We start from the raw sequence: 23,881 nt of genomic DNA, 5'->3' as shown, positions 1-23,881 counted from the left end.
TTCAGAGTTACGGTTTTATGGGCCACACTGAGCGCTCATGAGTTGGGGTGAGTTTGCTACTGGACCCGTTACCACAGCTCAGGTGATCCGTGCCTGTGACCAAGGACCACCATCTTGGGGCTGGGGACAGCGTTGTTTCGTGGTTCCCAGATCACAAGCCCTCAGGTATTTTCTCAATCAGGCAGCTAACTTAAAGGGACTCAATATTCTGATGAATGTACACAATTGGCTTTCAAAAAATGAAGGGGTGCATATAAGCAGGCACACGCGGCCCTCACACATTTGCTAGTGCAAAGGACAACTGGCACGGCCTTCACCAATACTTGGGAAAAAAAATCTTTGTCATACATGCCACATAGCCAACTGATGTGCAAGGAATGCTTTTATTTATCTGTGACAAACACTTGTATCCAGAGCTGAGCTCTGACTTGGCTTCTGCTGAGTAAATGCCATCCCAACTGAGTGTGGCTTGATGCTCAGGAGTGAACAGACAAGAGGAGGCGGGAAACACTAATGGCAGACATACTTTGGCACGTCACACATTCTTCGATTGTACAAGTGAATTCATTGCTGCGCTGGAAAATTCCATTTTTAATTTTGTGTTTTGTGCATTCATGATGTGATAGGTACAGGCATGTTAGCTTGCAATTTAATCTGCAAGGGGAACATTGCAATCACTTTCTCCATCAAGACCATATAAATAATGCAATCAATCAAGCTGTGGTTTGTAGTTTTGCCTATTCCCATGGTGTAAATACTCCTGTCATGGCTGCTCTCAAGACATCAAGGCAATATCCTCAAACGGAAGGTCTGAAGCATTGATTTAGTAAATATATGTTCTGTTCTTTCCACTATTGGGATGCAATTGATCTAGGAAGTCTCTTGATCAACCTTCTGACATTGTGACACGATGCTGTCATCGACAAAGTTCATGCTAGAGAACCATGCAATCGAGTACAAAAGTTTCCAAAACATTATCTCCAAATGCTTAAAGGGTGCTTATGATTTTGTGTTGGGCAGCACTGATACCAACCCTTGGCCCAACTTGGCCCACAGGCCACACAGTTGGACATGGGCAGAAAAGCATAAGTAATAGTTAAATGCGGTATTCAGAAAAGAAAAATGCAGGAAGCATTCAGCTCTGATATTAATTGAATATCTTAGTTACTGCATAGTACCGAGTCATTGTAGTGAAGGGGTCCCTGAACAGTGGATACACTCGCTGCCCACTTTGCAAGAGCCACAGTTAGGTATACACACACACACACACACACACACACACACACACACACACACACACCAGGAAATTCTGCCAGCAAAACTCCGTGTTGTGTTCCTAGAAAGACGGACCCTTTGGTACACAGGCCAGTCGGTGACCTACACCTGGAAGGCAGCAGCAGAAGGTAGAGCGCTGGGTCTGGGAGAGTTGACAACGAAGGCAGTGGAGACAGCATTAGACTCCACCCAGGACAGAGTGGTCACCTGGAGCCCCTGTGGACAGTGCGGCACCGACAGGCAGAGAAGTCTCGCTGTGGCGCTGTTTTCCCCTCCTACTTCCTTAAGGGATTATCAGCTTTTCTTCTACTTCTTAGAGTTACAAAACATCATCGACTTTCAATTTTTTTTTTTAATTAGAAACTAGCATGGAGCTGAAGAGATGAGTGGTCAAGAGTACTTGCTGCTCTTGCAGAGGCTCAGTTCCCAGCACCACACGGGGCAGCTCACAATCACCTGTGACTCTAGCTCCAGGGACTCTGCCACTGTCTTCTGACCTCATCTGACACCCATACTCGTGCACACGTGCACACATGGACACACATGAATACAAATACTTAAAAAGTAAAATAAAATTTTTTTTGTAAAAAAAAAATAGTAATGTACTGGTATTCTGAATTGTTTACTCTCATTATTAGGGCACAACTTTGGTATGAGAAATGAAAGTTGAAATAGGCATTGGGTGTAAAAGATGAGAGAGTCAGGGCAGCACATTCTGCAGAGCTATTTATTGCTTTCTGCAGCCAGGGGGCTGTGTCTTTTCTCTTTCTTTCTTTCTTTCTTTCTTTCTTTCTTTCTTTCTTTCTTTCTTTCTTTCTTTCCTTCTTTCTTTCTGCGTAAATTGGTACAAATTCCAAGAGTCCACTTTTTCTACACCGTGTTCATTAACTGGGGTAGAAGGACTGCTCTCTCTCTAGGCAGCACATAACAACAGCAGCAACAGTGCGTGGAAGTGAGAGCTTTTCCTCTTCCACTCTATTCCAAGGCTCTACGTGCAGTTACATGCATGGATCAAGAGGCATCCATCTTGCAAGTTTGACTAGGGACAGGACCACAACAGGATGCTGGGTGCAGCCACAAATAGGATGTCTACAATATGGGATGCCACGTGCCTGTTTCCTCAAGGATAAGAGCCCCACCGTGACATGCTGAGGGCTTGTGTGCATGGATCTGCAGTACATCACGTCAGAGACGGCATTTAATTGACTAACCGCACAAGCCGTCTCCCACCGTGCTCCCAGAAAAGGTTAAAGCTGTAACACATCTATGAGATAGGAACCAGAGGGCCCTGTCACTTGTCCTTGTCTGGGCTGGCCTGTTGCCTTTTTCTGTTTAATGTGTGTCCTGATGATCAGTTGCTTAAAATAAACATCCATGGTTCCTTGGGATAATTCATACTTTGAATTTAAAACAGAATCTAAAGCACTTAGCCAAAAAATTTATTTTTGTCACACAAACATACACACACACACACACACACATACACACAAAAATTTGGTGTGTGTGTGTGCGTGTGTGTGTGCGTGTGTGTGTGTGTGTGTGCGTGTGTGTGTGTGCATGACATGAGTGTAGATGTCTGCAGAGGCCAGAAGAAGATGTCAGAGTCCCTGAAGCTAGAGTTGCAGGTGGTAGTGAGATGCCTACTATGTGCATTGGAACCAAACTTGGGTCCTTTGAAAGAAGAACAGCAAGTATTCTTAATGCTGAGTCACCTGTCCAGCCTTTGCTTTTTTTTTTTTTTTAGCATAGTTTTGTTTTCTTTTATGTGAGTACGTGTGTGTGCCCAGATGCAGGTATGCTCTGCCATATTTGAGTGTGGGGATTAGGATGTCTACTCTTCTTCACCCACCCCTTTTCTTTTGAATCAGGATCTCTGGACTTGGAGTTTGCCATTTCAGCTTAGTCGGCTGTCCAGGGAACCCAGGATCTGCCTGTCTCTGTGTTGCTGGGGTTGTAGTTGTGTGCTCCAGTTTTTTAAATGGATTCTGAAGATCCAAACTCAGGTCCTCATGTTTATACAGCAAGTGCCTTACCTGCTGAGTTATCTCCCCAATCACTAGAAAGTAAATTTATATTAGCATATTATCACTGTTAATTGTGGCTTTAAAAAACAAGCAACACACAGAGAAATCACAATATTCTCTACCATCCGAACATGACTGGTTTAGCCTACGCATTTGCTCTCTGTTGGATGAACAAATATCAGGGCTGACCTCTTCATCTGAGATAACACTGTCCTTGCTAGGAGGATCTTGTTTCTACTGTTGTGTCCAACAGTGGTAGAAAGTGGACAGGACCTGAGTCTTAGCATAAAACAGGCCTCAGGCAAGTCCTAAGTAATCAGCTCCTAGCTTCTAGCAGAAGCCACCTAGTGAGTGTGACATTGCCAGAAATGGGCAGGACCGGAGATGAGGCACTTGGTTTCTTGCTGGTCATGTGTCATTCGGGTAGGTAATAGGATTGTGGAGATTCGGAGCGCCCCCCACCCCCTCGCCAGGTGTAGAAGGAATAAAATGAAAAATAGAGAAGACTTAGATTCCCTTTCTTTCTGTCTTTTTCTCTTTCCCAGGTTAAAATAAAATTTTAGGAGCACAGGGGCAAGACTTCTGGCTTGACAGAGTGGCTAAGTCACCAGGCAGACTCGCTTGTGAAGCAAAAAGCGAGATACAATGTTGACATGTGCCAAGAACACACCTGGGCAAGGGGCCAAGAGAGCTCGGCCTGTCAGTCCACAGGGAACTAGGGAGCCTAGAGTCCAAGTATATTTAGATGGATGCGTTGGGGTTCAGCAGCAGCCTTTTTCACGCACACAGAAGCCCCTGCCCCCAAACTTGAAGCCTCTTGTTTCTGGCTGTGGACCACCCTGCAGGCCAGGACATATCTCTTACACAGAAATCAACTGGATACAAGAGCAGATCTCGTGGTGTGAGGAATCTAGAAGAGGCCAAGCCAGGATGGTAAGCTTTCCTACTGAACCATCGCCTGCCTCCTGTACCTAGTCCAGGCAATGTGCTCGGCAGAGCCAGCCCCTCCTTTCTCCAAATACAGTGCTCAGGATTAAGGAGAGACAAAATCCACACCACTAGCCCCACCCCGCCCCCACCCCAGAGCCCTGGAGTCCTCTCCACCCACTCTCTACCAAATCAGTTCATCTGGGTAATTTTTTAAAGCGCAGCACGTGGGCCAGCTGGAATTAGTTGCCTCTTCCTGGCCAAACGCTTGGGGCTTCTTCCAGCCTTCAGCCTGCACGCTGTGTGTGCTAGCAAGGCTTGTCCAAGACTGGGAAGGAGGGTGTTGCAAACCACAGGACCCAGTCACTTCCCTAGGCTGGAGCAAGCAAGGAGCCTGGCCTTGATAGGCGGGTCACCTTTGCGGTCAGCCAGCCAGCCTCTGATCCAGGCATCCGGCTGGGTAGCCTCAATTGCACAGACTCCTGAGCTAAACCCCACACCCATCCCAAGTCCTTACAAACAGAAGATGACTTTCCAGGGAGGAACGGGTGAGCTCATTGATGTTGCTCTCTTCCAGAGCTGGTCTGATAGGAGAGCCACTGGACAGGGCCTGGCAGGACACCGTCTACCGTCTAGAAAATCAGCTACTTAGATAAAGTGTGGTCCAGTCAGAAATCGCCTTGAACACTTGGCTAGTGTGTCCGTTTGGGATGAAATAATATAAACCGAAGGGCACGCTCCTCTGCTCCCTCACTCCAGCCACAGGGAAGGCAGATAAGAGACTCCATCTACAACTCCAGAGCTTTCAGAAATAAGACCTGTGTGTTTCGGGTTTTGAGTTTGTTTTAAAGCTCTTTAACTTTCAAGTTCCGGAGATTGGGCCGGGGAGCTGCCTGGTGTGAAATGTGCCCGGCCTATTGTATTTAGGGAATCAGAGGGAAAAAAACCAGGGACAATAATAGCCCTTCACAGAGGAGACGGGATTGTGTTCAACACACCATTTATCTCCTTTTGGACACAAAAGCATGTGTGCAAATATGTCCATTTATACATTCTTCTTCTGGGGGCCTACGATTCTTCCAAGTCATTATTCATATTAATTAATGTGTGTTTGGCTTCTAAACTGCTGGACTTAAGAACTCAAGTTGAGATGTGCTAGGAAGTCAATAACCCAGCCCTCCTGTGACTGTGACAGGGGTGTGTGTGGGGGGGGGAGGTGATGTGCTGGATCTGGCCTTCCCGTGGGGGAGGGGAGGCTCACACATCTGGGACAAGGCTCTAGGCCCCACGATGGGCCTTACACTTACTGTTTGGGATCCGGGATTCATTCTTACATCCTGCTTGATGCACAGAGAGCTTTTCAGGATAAACTGGGTCATAGTTCAAAAATTTTGAGCGTACAAGGAAGGAAGGAAAAGACAGTCTTCCTGAAACATGGTCCACACACTTGTGTCATCTGGAAGGACCCAGCCCTGAATGTGTAAAGGTGCAGTTCATCAGCAAAGCACTTTGCATGCAGCCAGGAAAGAAGCCGGGTAAAGGAGGCGGGAGAAAATACCAGACGATGTTTGTAATGACTTTCAAAAGATTCCACATAGACAAATGTGTGCCAAGATACTTATCTTGCTACTAAACATTAGTTCATAAAATAATTTAATGTACATATGTGAATTTTAGAGAACACTCTGAAAGAATTGTGTGGAAAAACAAAGCAATCTTTTCGTTCACTGTCTTAAAACTTTACCCCCTCTCCCCCAAGAGTTATTTCCAAGTACAAACTAGAGATGTATTTGATTTCCGTTTTCCACAGTGCATCTCTACACACCTAGTATTTTGGTTATTTATTAACCGTGCCTAATTTTGTAGTTTCTAGCTTTATATCTTTAAAGTCGTTAAAACTCAACAAGAGAATTAATCACAAAAGAAATTTTTCAAACACAGTTGCCAAGCATTTTTCTCCCTCCCTGACTGACATCTTTAAAACGTATTTTAAAGTTATTTATTTCATCACACCTAGGGAATAAAAAAATAATAACTTGCAGCCTCCAAGTTCAGAGAAAGCATAAAAATGTGATTTACTATTTATTATACAGTTAGGCACATGCATATTACACATTGCATGTTAATCTCCAGTGGGCTAAGTTTAACAGACTTGACAACACTACTGAATTGACATCTGTTTGCTTCCAGATAGGACTGCTTCTGTGTATTTTCTGGTAAACCGATAGAAGATAGGCAGTTTAAACGGGCAGTCGAACAACAGTGCCCCCTGGTGGAGAAATAGCAAACAAATGCGTGGCAGGGTTTCTACGTTTCTCAAGATTTTAAAGACAGGTAATTGTTACAGCGTGAAAAAGTTTCAGTTAAAGAACAAATACAGATAGGAAGACTGCAGCTCATGGTGACTTTTTTTTTTAAATGATGAGTAAAGAGTTACATTAAATTCCTCAAAATCACCTCGCTCAGACATGATGCTTTACAATAAAGAATTAAATATACTTGGATTATACACTGAAGATTTGGTGTTTGGAGTAAAATTGAGAATTGCAGCATATATGTATTTTTAAGCTACATTTACAAAAGTGGGTCGGTCAGCAGATACATACAGGTGGACTTACTTCCTGAATTTGCAGAGAAAATGGAATGAGCAGCTTCCAGATTTTACCAGGGGGCCAAAGGACTCCATCTTCCCATCATGCTTAGCAAGCACCGCTGATAAGCAGCTTACAGGGAATCTCCTCGGGTCAGACATAAATAGACAGTCTCAGGTTCCCTTAATCCAGGCGCACATTGCCTGCAAGTTAGCCCTCATAAATCTCAAACCCAGAGGAAGCACACGAAACGAAATGTTCTTAGAAGGCGCAGATACAGTAAATGAGAGGGTTGGCTACACGGTCTCATTAATCACACAAACAATACTGATGCCTCGTGCTGATCTTAAAGTACCACTTCCTTTTCTCGGAAGGCCGCCCCCGCCCCCCTTCACCTCTGGCTATCTCGGGAAGGAGAGGAGTCGGTCCGGAATGGATCAGCACCCCCCTCATTCCTTCCTCGACAGAGAAGCTTGTGTCATTAATGGTTCAAGGTCACATTGCAGCTGTAGAGAGAAAAGGTCATTCTGTTCCCTCCGTGCACAGCTTCCTGCTTTGCTAATCATACTTCGATTCTGATGTAAACTATTTCAAGATATTTGCCAGGCACAGATGATTCTGACATGGCAAAAGGTGTGAAAACAGAAGTCCATGAAAAAACTTGCTGGCCAGCTAATGGACAGATAATCAAGATGAGGGATGCATTCCAACCACCGGATTACATTTGCATATCTATAAACAAAAGTATTTGTAGAAGCTGTTCACAGGTAAAATTTGAAACCAGGATGCCATATATGAAAACAGACAGAACTCCATGTATGATATGATTCCATTTCTCTGAGATTACCCACAACAGGCAAGCCCTTAGGGACAGGAGGAGGTTAGCTGTGGCCTGGAGCTGTTGGGGGTGGGGGTGATTGATGTGCTAGCTAAGGATGTAGAATAGTTTTTTTTTTTTCTTTAGAGCTAATTAAAATACTCCAAAGTTGTTTTATGGTTAATGGACACACAGTGCTGTGAATATACTAAAAGACACTGGCTTAACCGGACACAGGTGGACTATAAGGCAAATGAGATGTATATCCACACAACTCATAAACATAAAGGAGGCCAGTGGAAGGGAGAGGCTGTGGGGGTGGGGGTGGAGGGAGGCGGTGGTGGGCGTGATGACTTCACAAAGCTCTAGTATGTGAGAAATTGTCCTAGTAAAGGGGGAAAAACAACAAAAGCAATAAGAAAAAACAAAAAAAAAGTGGGATGCAGGGCTGGCCTCTGGACACTTTGGTTAAAACAGTTGCAAAGTGGTCTGACTCAGCTCCCCTTTCTTCAGATCTGGAAGCTGATGATGGTAATTTGGTGTAAAAACGGCTTTCCACGCTTACGGCTTTCCTCTCCTGTGCTTCCCAGCTCCCTGGAGATCCAGAGTCAATTTCCCTGGAACATGGCTAGTCCGTAAGGAGTTCCCAGGTGGCTCGAACATCCAGACAAAGCTAGGGACCACTGTTTGGGAGCAAGCCAGCAGAACACCTAGAATACAATCAGAAGAGAAAGCTGGCTGGAAGGGAAGCTGGCATTCTAGTTTTCACTGATTATCTACGCCACTGTGGAAGGCAGAATGTAGTCAGCCAGCCCTCCCTGCGATGAAATCCACAAACATCCCCGTAGTGTTTTCCACAGACAGAGATATCAGAACCAAGTCCCTGCCTTCTGCCAACACACAGGCATTATTCCAAGAACAGCTTTGTTGTTTTTATTTTTTTAAGTATCTGTGTATCCGCGTGTATGTGTGCATGTATGTGTACCCCGTATATGCTCAAGGAAGGCATTTGTGTAAATAATTAGGATCTTCGATTGCTGCCATTTAGCAGGTAGGCTCCCCTTCCTACTCCACGTTATTGGCTGCTGAACAGCTGAGGATATTGTGTCCCCCACCTTTGCCCCAGCCAGGGCTAAGCTTAGCTCCCTGGCTGGGTTTCAATCCAAGCTAAACATGTGCCAATGCAGAGTGGTACCTACGTTACTTCACTGTGCAGTAAAGAAACACAATGGCTTTTACTTTCGTTCCTCCCCCCCCCCCTTCCTTTTGGACCGTCTATGAGCCAGGAACTATCGACTCCTCACAGGGCCCAGCACAAATGCTGTTGTAACACGCTCTCTGGGTCTGTAGCGATCAATGACAATTTTGGAAAACATTGCCTGAATAATTCATCACAGAGCAAAGCTTTTGGATGAAGTGATATTGCTGGGGCTTCCAGCACAAACATACATGTGTTCCCAAGCAGCTAGTCCAGCTGGAAGACAGCTCGGAGTCATTGGGATGGCACCCAAGCTGAGCCCCCCATTTTGAAAAACATTATGAGCCATGTACCCGCTCCTAGTCATAGGAAAACATGCCAGAGCCTCAGCCAGGTGTTCCAGCAGCATGTGCCTGGCACACCTTGCCACTGTTTCAGCCATGGAGGAAGTGTCACTGTAGTTGACTCCATGTAGCAGTATGTGGCCTCAGAACAGTAACAAAAAAAGACAGACAAAAACAGAAAGGAAGGAAAGAAACAATTAGCCAAATGGGAGGAAGAGATGGGAAAATGTTGGCTATGTTCTACACAGAGGAAAACCGAAAGACAGCAGGAAAAATCATGTTAATCTTGGCACTTGAGATGGAGACTTAGCACCTACATTAAATGCTTTTGGTCTATTCTGGAGCCTCACCTCCTACTGCATTGCACAGTCTAGACCCAGAAGGGCTACAGTGTACGTAAGGCACTCTGGGCTGGCAGAGTTCTACAGTGCAAAGATGAGCTCGCTGCGATATGGGCGCCCGTCCTAGCTTCACATTCCAAAGCCATCAGCATTACCTTTAACTGCTCTTGTCTTTTCTGTTTTATAGTCAAACTGCTTTGTTTATCTTTTCCTACACAAAGCAACCAAATTTCAACTGGCTTCTTCCTCACCTTTTATTTTTTTCCTTTTGTAATTGATTTTTTAAAAAAAACTAAAGCATAAGGGGTTTACTCATGACATTATGCATGCCTATCACTATACGTGTTTATATTGAGACCCTCATTCCCCATCCTGCCTTGCTTCCACCCCACTTCTTACTTAAAAGCTTCCAAGTAGTGAGGCTTCAAGATAGTGAGGAATATTTGGGTATTATTCAATCCTAGTTAGGCCAACCCACAAGAGTCTGTGCACAGCACACAGAGATGGAATGTGAGGAGGGCCCACAGCAGGAGGTTTTATGTTGGAAGGTGTCAAGTTGCTACTGAGGTTACAGAAAAGAAGAAAGAAGAAGAAAAAGTGGGGGGGGGCATGAACTTGCAGGGACAAGGTGTTAGAGCTCACGGCAGCCTGTATCAGACCTGCACATGTTCAGCCAATAAACGTTCCAGCACGGGTAAGGAAGGGGCTCATGAGGGCCTGAGCTGAGAGGCTTCCAGCAGCTGATATCTGCTGAGGAAAGGGTACTGAGTGTTCTTCAGCAGCATGGTCCCTGGTGGGCTGCCCCCAATCCAGTGGATATCCCCACACTGGGATACACACATTCAGTGGGTTATTTGAAAAACAAACAAACAAACAAAAACCAAAAATAATACCCCAAGAAGTTAGGAGGCGAATGTGGGCAGATCGGAGAGTAGTTGGAGGGGGAGAGGGGTAGATATGGCCAACATACATTGTATTCAGGTATGAAAGTACTGAATAATAATAAAAATGGTCTGGACCTTGGAGGAGAACAAGTTCAGAAGGCTGAAACAATCAGGCATTCAGATATACTATGTGGTGGAAGGATGCTGGCAGAAGGGGCTAGAGAAGGAGCTTGGAGACTCAATGTGGGGGTTCTTATCCAGTGCCATGGACCCGACATGGAAGATGATGAGGGCACTGTGGTCCCTGAAACAACAGGGAGTCCCCAGGAGTCCAGAATGATAACATATACATATATAATGTGAAAGCAGAGAGGAGAACAGGAGACTAAGCACAATTACGAGGCAATTAAAAAGAGACTGGTGGAGAGCTGGGCGGTGGTGGCGCGCCTTTAAATCCCAGCGTCGGGAGGCACAGGCAGGCAGGCGGATCTCTGTGAGTTCAAGGCCAGTCTGGTCTATAAGAGCTCTTTCCAGGACAGGCTCCAAAGCTACAGAGAAACCCTGTCTTGAAAACAACAACAACAAAAAGAGATTGGTGGAGAGGCAGGGGCTCTCCCATGGGCCAGCCCTATCTAAAGAGACTGCAAAGTTCATTGCCGCCATTTTTCATATAGAAAAAATAAAGGCCTGGATGGTTTTTATACTTAGGAAAATTCAGTTTTAATCAAAGTCAGTTAATTATTGACTCAACAAGGGATGAAACTAGAATAAAATCATTTTTGCCTTAAGCCAAACTATTAAGAAACCTCAGATAGTTAATAGACTGAGAGTCCTCGGAATTATTTCTTTAGCCTTTGTAACATCCAGTCTTGACTCAATCATTATTGGGCTTCTCTCCCGATGCCCAAGAAAGAGAGATGACCCAGGAGGTCCCATTTATGGTTCAAGCAAAGGCTTTCCGTGACTCTCCCGGCTGCTCCCGTGCTGAGCCTCTCCAATCTGATATCTCCTTGCTCCTGGCCACCTTGGTGAGACTGAGCGAAAGGAGAAAAACTACAATACGCTTTGTTTTAAAATGCCATTGTGAGGTCAGCGAGACGTTCAGCAGGTAAAGGTTTCTGCTGCCAAAGCTGAGGACCAGAATTCAATGCCTGGAACCCACATGGCAGAGAGACTGGGATCCCTCCACTAGTCTACTGACTGCTAATTGCATGCTTTGGTGTGGGTGCCCTCTACAACAATAATAAATAAATATATTTATATACGTACATAATAAAAATTAAGATAAAACTTAAAGATTAAAAGTCATTATGATACTTAATATTTCATATGCTAATTTAAAATTTAAACTTAAACATTTTTCAAATTCCCCTCAGAATATTAGTCTTTTAAATGAATTATTTGGAAGTCCAATATCTCCTTCAAATGCCTGTCCTTCATTCATATATTTCATCTTCTCAGATATAACAGGGGTTCTCACCTGGCTGCTGTCCCTGCAAGGCAAGACTAAGCTCCCACACTGTATGACTCTCCTACAGGAAACCCAAGAAACAAGTATTTATTACGCTGTAGGAGGCCAAGAGGTGGAGTCACTATCCCTGCCTTCGAGCCAGTCCTCGAAATGCTCACAGCCATTTTTGAAAATCACCCCCAGACAAACTCACCCTTAAAATACGCAGGCCTCATGAAAAGAGAACCCATGACTTAACCTGAGAGCCCTTTGCCTTTGTCCCCCATTGTCCCGGTGGCCTGCACTTGGTGATGGTCCTTGACTCTGAGAAGGTGGGCACAGAAGGGGTCGGGGCAGAGGGTGCGTGTAAACGGTGCAAAAACAGTTCCCATGGGTGAAATTCTCCCAACAAGGAGGGCAGGGAAGCAGCCCATGATTTTGTGTGCTGACCCGAAAGATGTGGAATCTCTGACCGAGAGAACTAAGCTTCCAGATCTCGATTCTCAGTCTTATAAAAACAATCTATGCTGGATTTAAAAGCAGGAAGGAGTACAGATGGACCTACAGTCAATGCTGATCACGATACCCACAGATTAGCGTGTCGGTCAAGCGTTAGCACAGAAGTTCCTCTTTGCGGTGGATGGCAGGGCACAGAGAGACGCACAGCTAATCAAGGGCAAGCAAATGAGTGACTGCAGAGAGCTCATCCATTATGGCAGAAGAGAGAGGGCAGAATGGAGGAGCCACAGGTGGTGAGTGGCTACAAAGGAACAGTGTGTTTGGACACAGCAGGACAGTTGCACATATGAACTCAGAGCAGTTAAGAAAATACACACAGGACTTGCCCCGGTTCATGCTAGGACAGAGCGTGGGCATGGAGTCCCAGTCCTAGTTAAGAAGCTATTGGTACTTGATAGCTGCTGGGAGGGGATTGCATTTTCTTTAGAGGTGTGGTCCCTGATGGGTAGACCACCCTCTGGTGAAGGCCACGCATCCGAGAATATATAGTATAAATCCTACTTGGGTGGGTTTGAAGAAGCAAGAGCTGGGTGAGTAGAAAATGAGAGGTATTTGAGATGGGGGGAGGGTGAATATGACTAAAATGCATTGTATTAAATTCTCAAAAAACTACTAAAAATAAGAAAAACAACTGACTATTTTTCAATGGTTCTCAACCCACATTGGCTCCCCAGGGCTGAAACTCAACCAACACCCTGCTTCCATCTTTTGAGATCTCCTATAAGCACAGGGATGCCTTGAAACAATGGTTTTTAGTTTTAAAAATGTAAATCAATGGAGCATCTCCACTCGGCAGCACTTCCCCTCTGGGGGGCCTGACCTCCTAGTGCAGCCACAGACCTAGAGCATCCGTTCATCTGATGGTGGGGAGCTGGGTGGCAGCAAAGTGCCTAAGGAGGAAACAACCCGGCTCTCTAAGGATGCGCCTACAGCCCTCGGAATGGCCTGTCACTGCGCGATGGACATCATCCTCCCACTCAATTGACAGGCCTTCCTCCGGCTATAGGCTCTCGGCTGTAATTACAGGAAAGGCCATACCATAAAGATGGGGGGAAGGGGTAATTGACAAAAAGCTCTGTGTGCTGACTTGAGGACCGATGGCCCAGCCTCGCACTGCTTCTTCTCAAAAGACGACTGACTGATGCACAGTCCATTAAGCTGGGGCCAGGCAAACCCAGGAGATGGGGCTTCTGTACTCAGGGCACTCGTGAGCTCACAGAGACGGCTCCAGTACGCTAGGCCCCAGTTCCGTAGAGTGTTGTCATACAAATTATATTCAAGAGCCATGGTTTTGCCGTGAATTTCTTTGGCTTGCTCACATCTTTGCGTTTGTGTTCTGTTTATTTATCAACCCATCCAAAATGCAAACGACAGGACATTTGGAGGCTTTGAAACCTGAACTTCAGCAAAGCTTTCGGCTCTGCTACTATAAAAGTCAAGAATCCAAAGGTACTTAGGAAGAAAGGAGCCACCATTAACCTTCTCACACAGAGGCAACGATTAGGGGCTGGGGCTATGGCTAGGTCAATCAAGGGCTTGCCATTGTAACGTAGGCATTAGTAGTTTGATCTCCAGGACCCAGATTAAAAATCTTAGTGCAGAGGCAACACAAGCTCAGAACACCAAAACTGAGGCACAACGGAGACAGGAAGTCTAGCTGAAACAGCAAACTACATGTGCACCGAGTGACTCCATCTCAAAGACAAAGGGGGAATGCATCAAAGCAGACATGTATGAGGCTGAACTCTGGCTGGCATATACATGTGCACATGTACCTGCACTTGGACAAAACTGTTGTAATCCCATATCATGCAATGGGGTGAGAACATGGCCCAGGAGGGTTTGAAAACCATTCCACCTGTCTGCCCCTTGCCTTACTGTAGACTTTTGATCTCAATCTTCCCAGCTGTAAGATGGGCGTAATGTAGTATTAAGAAAGACCTGATATGTTATACATTCACAGGCATCTAAGAGTCGGACAAGAATGATATAAACATGATGTATATGCACTATTGTGGGCTTGGGTTTTATATGATTAGTCACAACCTATACAAGGGATATTTCACATTAAACTTTTCCAACATTCCTTATAAAATGACAGGCACTTTGGGATACCTGGAATGACCCAAAGCAACTGCTCCTGTGAGCTGTAACATGGATGGCACCGTTAATTATAGTCACACAGATGAACTTTGTTCAACAGGACGCTTGTGTTCATCAACCTGTGTATGCAAAAATCAAAGTATGACTAAATGAACAGGTAGCTTGCTTGCTATTAAAATGAGCACCGCAATGAAAACCCCTTTTTTTTTCTGAGGAAGCCCCTGGACCAGAGCAATGCTGGCCTACAATCATCACTCAGAGACCCTTTCCATAGAATGTGCTCTGGGGAGTGAGTGTAATTCATGGAGGCAATGCCAAGTAGAAAGCATGGATTATTCCCGGCTATAATTGGTTGAAAGTTTGCCTACACTTCTTGCTGGAGGAAGGCGAACCTCCTACAGCAGAGGATCACTGGGAAGAAAATATCGAAAGTCACGGCCTTTGGGTAGGGGGACCAGTTTGATCCCTGCAGGTAGAAGCAGCAGCTTTAACTGGAATATCACTTTGAACATTGGGGAAAAAGAAAAATTGTTGGCTGAGCGAGAAGGAAAACTTGAGATTGAAACACAGAAAACCAGCCATAGCAGCCCATGCATTCCACACGCCAGGCACCAGGCTGTTTGTAGTTCTTAAAAGGACAGCTGATGTCGAGAAAGGACAAACCTAACACATTTTATTTGATGATGCAGGGTCTCTCAGAACCAAGTACTTCCTGGATAACGTTGCTAGGCCAATGGGAATCACTCAGGATTCTACATTAAAATTTCTCTGAACCAATAGAGAAAGAAAATTTAAGTGTACATCTTGTCTTCCTTGAGAGTGAAGGGAAAGATCTTATAGATACCTCCTGGGGACAGGGCCTGGTCTTAGTCCTTAAGGTCAAAGATGTGTCTGCTCAGTGTCATGCTCTTCCATGTAGAGGAGCGGATGTTCTTACCACTATATCCAATCAGCCTGATGCGTACTGAATGTTGAATAGTCTGGTGCACTGTGGGGTGAGCATTGCATACAGATGAGGAAGGCAAGGCTAGGAGTTTACAGGAATGAGCTTAATTGATAAAGAGTTACTGAGGGGGTTTATCTGATAGACCATGCCATGGACCAGCTTCTTCACTAGCCGGTGAATAGAAAAGATTACTCAATGGGAAGGCACACACATAAACACCCCCTCATGATTAAGGTCTCAGCCAAGTGCTACTGGTCCATGGCTCCAGTCTTAAGCCCTCACCCTATAAGCTAGTCTTTGATTCAAAGATGCTTCGTTATGTTCAGATTTTCTCCAGGTGTGAGTTAGCACTCCCTAATTAAGATTTTGTGACCGCCCCTCCTCCCAAGCAGTGCAATGGATCCTTCTACTGCGTTGGAAAGAAGGCACCCAGAAATAGCAGGCCCACACTTTTCACATCAGTGTGAAGGACAAGATAATTGATTGCAGTAACTGTTCACTAAACACTATAAGGTGGCTGGCTAGGGTTGGAAAGGGCCACACCACAGTATCCAAGAGTGAGGCCTGCTGTTTTACTGGATAGACAAGATAGAGACAAGAATACAGCATCGGGGAAGGAGGAAGGAGGTCTCATCAAGACTTTGTAGACTTGCTGACACTGAGAGCTTTACTGTGGAATATCAAAGACAATTTGCCAATAGGCAATTGTAACATATCAAGTGGTAGATAGATAGGACAGATGACAATGGTGAGCTCAGTCCATTCTGGCTGAAGCATCAAGTCAGCCATGAGGGAAGACATGGAAGGAAAGGAAGGTAGACTGGACAGCCAGGGCAAGTCCAGAGGCCTGTGTGCCAAGAAGAGAGCTTGTGGTGACTGTCCTAGGAGCGCATCACTGAAGATATTTCATGAAGCTCCTGCTCACTAGGGACTGCCCTGCAGTGGAGCAAATAGTGATGGGGGATGCTCCCTGAACTGTTTCTAAGGCAGATTGGCTAGCTGCTTAACTTGGCAAAGAGAAGAGAAAATGTGGTGGTTTGAATGACAATGGCCCCCGTAGGATCATATGTTTGACTATATGGTACCCGTTAGGTAAAACTCTTTGGAAAGGATTAGGAGGTATGGCCTTATTGGACAAAATGTGCCACTGGGGGCAGGCTTTGAAGTTTCAAAATACTCAGGCCATTCTCAATGCTGCTTCCTACCTCCTACTTACGGATCCAGAAGTGAACGCTCAGCCGTTCTTGTCGCCATGACTTTGCTATACTCATGGACTTTGATCCTCAGAAACCACACGCGCAATTAAACACTTTCTTTATAAGCTGACTTGACCATGGTGTTCTTTACAACAATAGGAAAGTGACTAAGATGAGGGGGTCCTTAGGAAGGGATGGGGAATACTGAAGAGCCATCACATGGAGCTGAGTTAGAACTGGCTGCTGGCCAGAGAGCTTAGGCACAAAGACTAGGTATCCAAGAGGGTGCTTTCCAACTCCAAAAATGACAACCAAGCAATTATGAAGGCCACTTGCCTCCTTCTGCACCTGCACGATGTCAAAAAGTGTCCTCCCCCCTTTCTATTCTATCCAGCAAGCCACCCATCTGAAATTAGGCCTGTGTTGAAAGGGCAGAGTTCATGATCTCCTTGGGAACGGTGTAACTGATTTCAGAGGACAAACAGCAATGAGCACAAGAGAACTAACTCCATCACCAGGAAGCTTGACTGCTGGAGGAGGCCAGAGCAATGACTGCAGACAAGGGTACCACAAAAACGCACAGGGTCATCAACAGCACTTGGGGTCAGCTAGATAACTGATGAAGCCTGAAAGTGTGTGCGGTACCTTTAGTTACTCACACACAAGCCATACAGAGCACTCAGAGTTGACTTCAACTTATCTGCCTCTGATGACCATGGGAACCAATACCATCAACCGGCTAGTAACCTTCCATGTTCTTGATCACGAAGGAAAATCCAAGCACAAATACAAGCCAACCCATACCCCAACTCAAAAGAAAAAAAGAACCAACAACAACATTAAAAAAAGAAATCCAAAACCATTCTCCCCCAATCTGAGCAAATCATTTAGTGTAAAAATAAACAGAAGTAGAAATTGTCTCTAATAAACTAATATTGGTCTCCCTGGAGGGTTAATTATGTCGCTCCGTGTTTTAAGAAGATTGTAAATTGCCAGTTTCAACAGATGTTCTTTTAAAAGAATTGGTTATCTGGGAAATGGAGGGTCTTTGTTAGCGCGCACCCCAGTAGAATATAAAGACTAAAATTATCCCGCTATCTGTCAGCCGTGCCTCCCCACCAATTGTTACTCACACCAATATACACCCTGTGGTTATCATCAGCTTTTGTGGAAAGTATTCCAGCCTCACTGTGAGCTCAGATTCCAGATAGCATGCTGCAGGGGTTTCTAAGCCTGGCTTAGGACCATCCACCGACACAACCTGTCCCCTTCCCACCGTGACAAGCCTCAGCTCCAGACAATAGCTTATGACCACCGGTCTCCTGTTTTACTGGGGAAAGACTGGGTGATCATAAAGGAGGATGTTCTAGAAATACAAGGCCTGTCTGAATTTAGTTTAAATGCTTGAACATGTAAAACACATGGTACATGTATACATACACACATATGTGAATCCTTCTCAGAAACTGATGAGAATTTAAGTCTCGCTGGTAAAGTGCTTAAAAGAAAAAAAAAAAAAGAAAGAAAGAGAGATGAGAAGACAGCACAAGGGTGGTTGATCCTCGGGACCCACAGAAAAATAAAAAGCTGGAACCAGGCAGTGGTGGCACATGCTTTTAATCCCAGCACTTGGGAAGCAGAAGCAGGCAGATCTCTGTGAGTTCAAGTCCAGCCTGGTCTACAGGAACTAATTCTGGGACAAGTTACAAAGAAACCCTGTCTTGAAAAAACAACAACAAAACCCAAAACAAACAACAACAAAGGCTGGCTACGGTGGTGTGGGCTGAGCACTGAGATGGCAAAGACTGGTAAATCCCTGCAATTTAATGGCCAGCTAATCTAACCTACTTGGTGAGCTCCAGAGTAATGATCCTGTCTTAAAAACTAACTGATAGTATCCAAGGAATGACACTGGAGGGCCTCTTCACATACATACGTGCATCTACACACACACATACACACGAAAAGATAACCCTCTTGTTGTCCCTCCCCCCACTGTCATTCTGCAGACACTGAAGCGTGCTAGCAAATGTACAAAGCACAGCTTCCACTTGAGTATCTGCCCAAGGAAACAGTGAAAAGCCCCACACATGACAGTTCATTATTCTAAACAGGAGGACCTGGGCTGACCTGGGCTGTGGAGAAAGCATATGTTCTTGTGTTCCAGCTGGTGGTGGGTGTCTAGCTGCCGACCTCACTTGACCTAACTCTTCATTATCATCCCAATTAGACTCACTTCACAGATAGGGAAACTGAGGCTGAGGGAGATTAATGACTCTTCCAGAAAACCTAACAGAATCAGCTCTCACTATTGATCTCCTGGTAACAAGCATAAAATCTCATCTCAGCCAGAGAGGGGAGCAGGTACTATGGATCCTGACTGTTCCTGAAAGGGCCTGTTTGCCTTAGGACTCCAGACATGCTGGGGAGACCAGGCCGCTCAATGTCCCTACTGGCAGGGAGGCATAAGGCAGCCCAGGGCCCTTGGCTGAGGGAATGGAGCCCAAAGTTAAGTGACAGACCTGGCAACTGGAGAGCAGCCGTGCTGCAATGGTATCTGGTGGTTTATTCCATATTTGACCTTTCACGTTATCACGTGTATGCGTGTGTGCATGAATATGTATGCCTGTGGAGGTCAGAAAGCAACCCGTGTTTCGTTCCTCAGGCACCTCTCTCTGTCTGTTTATTGTGTTTGCTTCAGATAAGTTCTCTCATTGTCCTGGAACCTCAGCAAGTTGTAGGGGGCCCATCTGTCCCTGCCTCCCACTCACCGTCACTGTGATGTCACTGCGACGTCACTGCGATGTCATTCCGACAGTAAGCAAGGCCACTGGATCTGGCTTTTTAAGTGGGTTCTGAGGTTCAAATTAGGTCCTCACCAGCTGAGCCTCTCCCTAGCTATTATTTATAATATATATTATATATCCCCCTCCAATTTCTCTAGGGATCTACCAGGAGGCTTATTTGACAAGGATGGGAACTAAGACTCTTAGTGCCCAAGTCATATGCCTGACCTGTGTGGCCTACAGGAGTATCCCAGGATTGGGGACTCAGAGTTGACCTACTGCATCCCATCGAATATTTCCAGTGATGTCTGATGGGCACAGAGTCCCAACACTGCCCTCCACAGCAGTTCCAAAGGCCCTGGGACCAACCACCTGAGAAGCAAGATGCCGGCTGGAGCCAGAAGAGATCCTTGTAGCCATCTGAAGTCTCCCAGGCGCACACTCAGCTGAGACATGAGCAGTAAGAGAACCCAGGGAAAATTTAAGGTCAGCCTCCTAGGGTTTAGAAAGTGGGCTTGAGGGCTGTGTATGGACAAGATGTGACACCACTCTTAGAAGAACGGAGTATGACCATAGTACTTAATACTGAGCTATGCAAAATCAGTACCACAGCTCAGCGAGGACTTGAATATTCACAGAGCAATGTGGCATCTCGCTTCTGGGCTCACCGTTGAGGTTATGCCAACTTCAAAGGCATGGGGATAAGGAGCTTCCTTCCATCAGAGACCTATCTCCTACGGTCCCTCCATCCCCACCCAAATGTAGCAGGGACACTCACACCTTTCCACGTTCACACTGCCCGGTTCCCAGGAGACACAGCCCCTTACTACTTCGCTTAGAAACTGGCACGTGGCCACAACAGTCCACGGCTATAGAAAAGAGAAGCCTCAACTCTCCCCACTCTGGAGACTGACTCAGACGACTCTGAGGCACATGGAACAGTGACTTTGGGGAGAAACATGTCCTTCTCCCTCTGGTCCATGTCCAGGGTAGGAAGTTGATTTAGGAGCCTAAATGGTTTAGTGGCCCAGTTCCAGTGTTTTGGAGAATGGGAATCCTATAAGCTAGTTGTAGGGAAGGCTAACACAACTAGAGAAGCAATCCCATAGCTCCTTTCCCACAGGCTTGAAGCACTAAGTCCCAACTACTAGAACCGCTTCACAGACAAGACAATGTTGATCTGCCTGCTCCCAGTAGGTATTTATCAAGTTCTAGAGCAGTGGTTCTCAACCTGCGTGTCATGACCACTTTGGGGGGGGGGGGTGTCACCTATCAGTTATCCTACATATCAGATATATCCATTGTGGGTCACAACAGTAGCAAAATTACAGTTATGAAGTAGCAATAAAACAATTATATGCTTGGGGGTCAGCATGGCATAAGGAACCATATAAAAGAATTGTAGTATTAGGAAGGTTAAGAGCCTGCTCTAGAGACATATTTAATTATTGCTACTGCAGGAGGGGCGTTGCTGCTGATACCTGCATGGTACGGGTTAGGGGTTCTACTAAACTCCTTCCAATGTGCAGGTCAGACAGCCAGCCCCTAAGATGATGCAGTTTCCACTCTCAATAAGGCCAAGGCTGAGCATCCTCAGTCAGTCCTGAACAGGTAACAGGTGAGGTATGCCTTTGCACTCTCCACTCTCCAGATGATGGGTTTGATGTCCAAATGCCATGCAAAGACCGAGGTTTAATGAGTGGATTCCTTAACATATGTAGGCTGGACCTTAATGGAGCCCATTATTTTCATGGGAAGAGATGCAGCATGGGGCAGACAATTCCCAGAGGCTCAAGGCCGCTGATGCACCTGCTTTGTCAGGAAGCGAAACCAAGGGACCCTTGCATTAGTCATTCGGGAAACCCTAGCACCTGTCTATATCAACATGTTCACAATGAGAAAAGGAAAGGAAAAAAACCCAAAAAGAGATAAATTATTTATCGGCATAAATATTAAAGAAAATTGCAAAACACAGGCTGGTGTCACCCAGCTGTTGTTACGGAATCATCTTGTTATAGTTTCTGGCAAAATACTGTTGTTCTTAATATCAGTGCAATGGAATTGTTGGGGGTGAACCGCACAGGGTACACATGTCTGCTTGCCATTGAGGGCACTCAGCAGCTTGCCAACTGGCTTGTCATACCCACGTGGAGAACTGCGCAAAGATACCCCATTAGGAAACAGGAAGAGATCATGAACTTCATTGGAACTCAAGATGCAATTTAAACACACACATGGGTGTGCTGTAGATAGATTCAAATATCTCAGGAGAGTCCATGGCTACTTTTATGAACTAGTTAATGGATATATGTATATATTAAATATATTTATATATAAATACTATTTATACTATTATATACTATATATACAATATTTATACTATATATACTATTAAATATTAAGTTGTGTGGGTCAGTGAGAAGGCTTGGTGGGTAAAGGTGCTTGCTACTAAACTGGACCATGTTGAATTTGATCCTTGGAGCCAGATGACAGGAGTGAACTGATTCCTGAAAGTTGTTCTCTGACCTCCACCTGAACCCCAAAGCGTGCACGCTCGCACGCACATACACATGTGCACACACACACATACATACACACATTTCACATTTCACGCAAATATGAAAAAGTAATTATTAAGTTTTGCAGATGTATGATTAAGTAAGTAATAGAAAATACAAAGATGAGAAGTTGTCAGAACCTAACACTTGTGGGTAATTCTAGCATGTTTGATTGTTCTTGGCATCACTGACATCCATTGTACATGTATAGTGGAATTACTATTGTAGACGTATTGGTGTGGGACTCCCCATTTTTTCCAATTGCACATTCAAGGACCTTGTTGGCAGCCTGAAATCGGGCAGGGCATGGGTATTTACACCAGAGTAATAAGCATACACCCTACGCTTGTGCTGGCACACCACCATCACTACCAACGCCCACAGAGAAATCAGGTGCTTGGTAACGGCATTCACCACGGGATTTTGTTTCCCAACAAAATACCCATTATTCCAAGTTTAGCAAACTCTTGTCAGCAGCTCCATAGGCTCCCAGGGAACCAAGAAGTTTAATAAATCTGTGCAATAATAATTAAACACTGTAAATAATTTATCTGCTGAAGCTCCCTGACTGGTCCTTTATGCCTTTGTAGAAAAGTGATCCATGCTGACATCCTGAATAAGACTGGCAAAAGAAGTGTACTGAGGAGTGGCGGAGGGAGGCAGGTTTGCTCAATAATGGATGAAGCCCCATGCTGGGAAGAGGGACCCTCAGAAAAGGGGCTCTGTGGCAATCTGTCTTTCATCTAGAGCTGGCCTCAGGGCGGAGGTGCTGCCCTGAATCCGTGGCACAATTGCTGGCTTGTGAGCAGATGTCCCGCATGCAGAGAGCAGCACTCTTGAGACACGGAGCTAAACAGACCCACGCTGCGAGACAGGATCCCGTCGCTGCTACTGAAAGATCACCGTATATATTAATCTAGCCGGCTGCTGAATAACATTTTGAAGGAGGGATTATGAAGTTGAGAAATCCCACGGGGAGGCCAAATGACTTTCCCATCAAAATGGGAGGGAGAAAGACATCGGTTGCTGTAGAATCTGTATGTGTGTTTTGGAGTGTGCAGGCTGCCCGGCAGATTCTGTCCCCAAGAACAGACCAGAAACACAGTTTATCAAGGAGTTGTGTGATCCCCAGCTGAGAGAGCTAAAATTTCATATCCATTACCCAAATGATGCTTTTTTAACTACCATGTACTTGGATTAAAAGTGCATGTGGCTGGAAGAAGTCATGTTTGTGGGGCCCAGGGTCAAAAGTAAATTGTATTTTTGACTTAATTTTGCAAAGAACTTAAAGTTACTTTAAAAATAGTTTGCAGACAGTGTAAAGCACTTGCTACTCAGGCTGGATCCCCAGAACTCATGATGGAAGGGGAAAACAGACTTCCACATGAGTGTCAGGGTATGTGCATGACTGCATGCACACATACATATACACTCACACACATGCAAGAGTAAAGTATTTTAAAACACTATATCAATTAAGAAGAAAAAAGAACACATTGCCTTCAACCCCTTGTACCGAGATGACTGGTCCCCTGCTGTCTAGCAAGGAGTGAGGAAGGGCTGGACACTGGTCCAGGGTATTCCGTGACATGCTTGGTGACAAGCAAGCCTCCTGAGCTGTTGATCCTCAACTGCTCTGTGTTTGGGGGCCTCACTGTAGGGCAGAGCAGAACAGGAGAGCCTTATTCTGTTTATAAGCCCAAGCTGTGTGGCAGGAGACACCACTGAAAGCCAGTGTCGCCATGATGGAGCGGCCAGAGAAATGGAACCAGTGGAAAGAGCCACGCACACAGCACCGCCATGATGGCCCTGCTAGAGAACTGGAGTGGAGGGCCTTATTCCTTCCCTTCACTCCCAAGACCGCTGGTTTCAGAACGGTTCATTCAAAAACAATTGCTTCCTCCTGAAGACAGATCTTGGTT

At 45.4% G+C, this 23,881-nt stretch overlaps 1 protein-coding gene across 3 annotated transcripts in view; it reads right to left on the bottom strand.

The window, feature by feature from the left end:
* The window catches only part of Wwox (WW domain containing oxidoreductase), an 898,633-nt gene that overhangs the window by 556,227 nt on the left and 318,525 nt on the right, over nucleotides 1-23,881 (bottom strand). Inside the window, exon 9 of one of the 3 annotated variants that reach the window (XM_048437342.3) lies at nucleotides 5,863-8,344. The exons of the other annotated variants lie outside the window; for them this stretch is intronic. Within the exon in view, the coding sequence (XP_048293299.2) occupies nucleotides 8,243-8,344 (102 nt within the window). The 3' untranslated portion in view covers nucleotides 5,863-8,242. Of the gene's footprint in view, nucleotides 1-5,862; nucleotides 8,345-23,881 lie in introns of those variants that run through there. 3 annotated transcript variants of the gene reach the window in all.

Source organism: Myodes glareolus, chromosome 22 (genome assembly GCF_982192425.1).
Source record: "Myodes glareolus chromosome 22, mMyoGla1.1, whole genome shotgun sequence".
Taxonomy (NCBI): domain Eukaryota; kingdom Metazoa; phylum Chordata; class Mammalia; order Rodentia; family Cricetidae; genus Myodes; species Myodes glareolus.
Note: the sequence above shows the minus strand (reverse complement) of the source record. Positions and strands in the feature narration are given on the sequence as shown.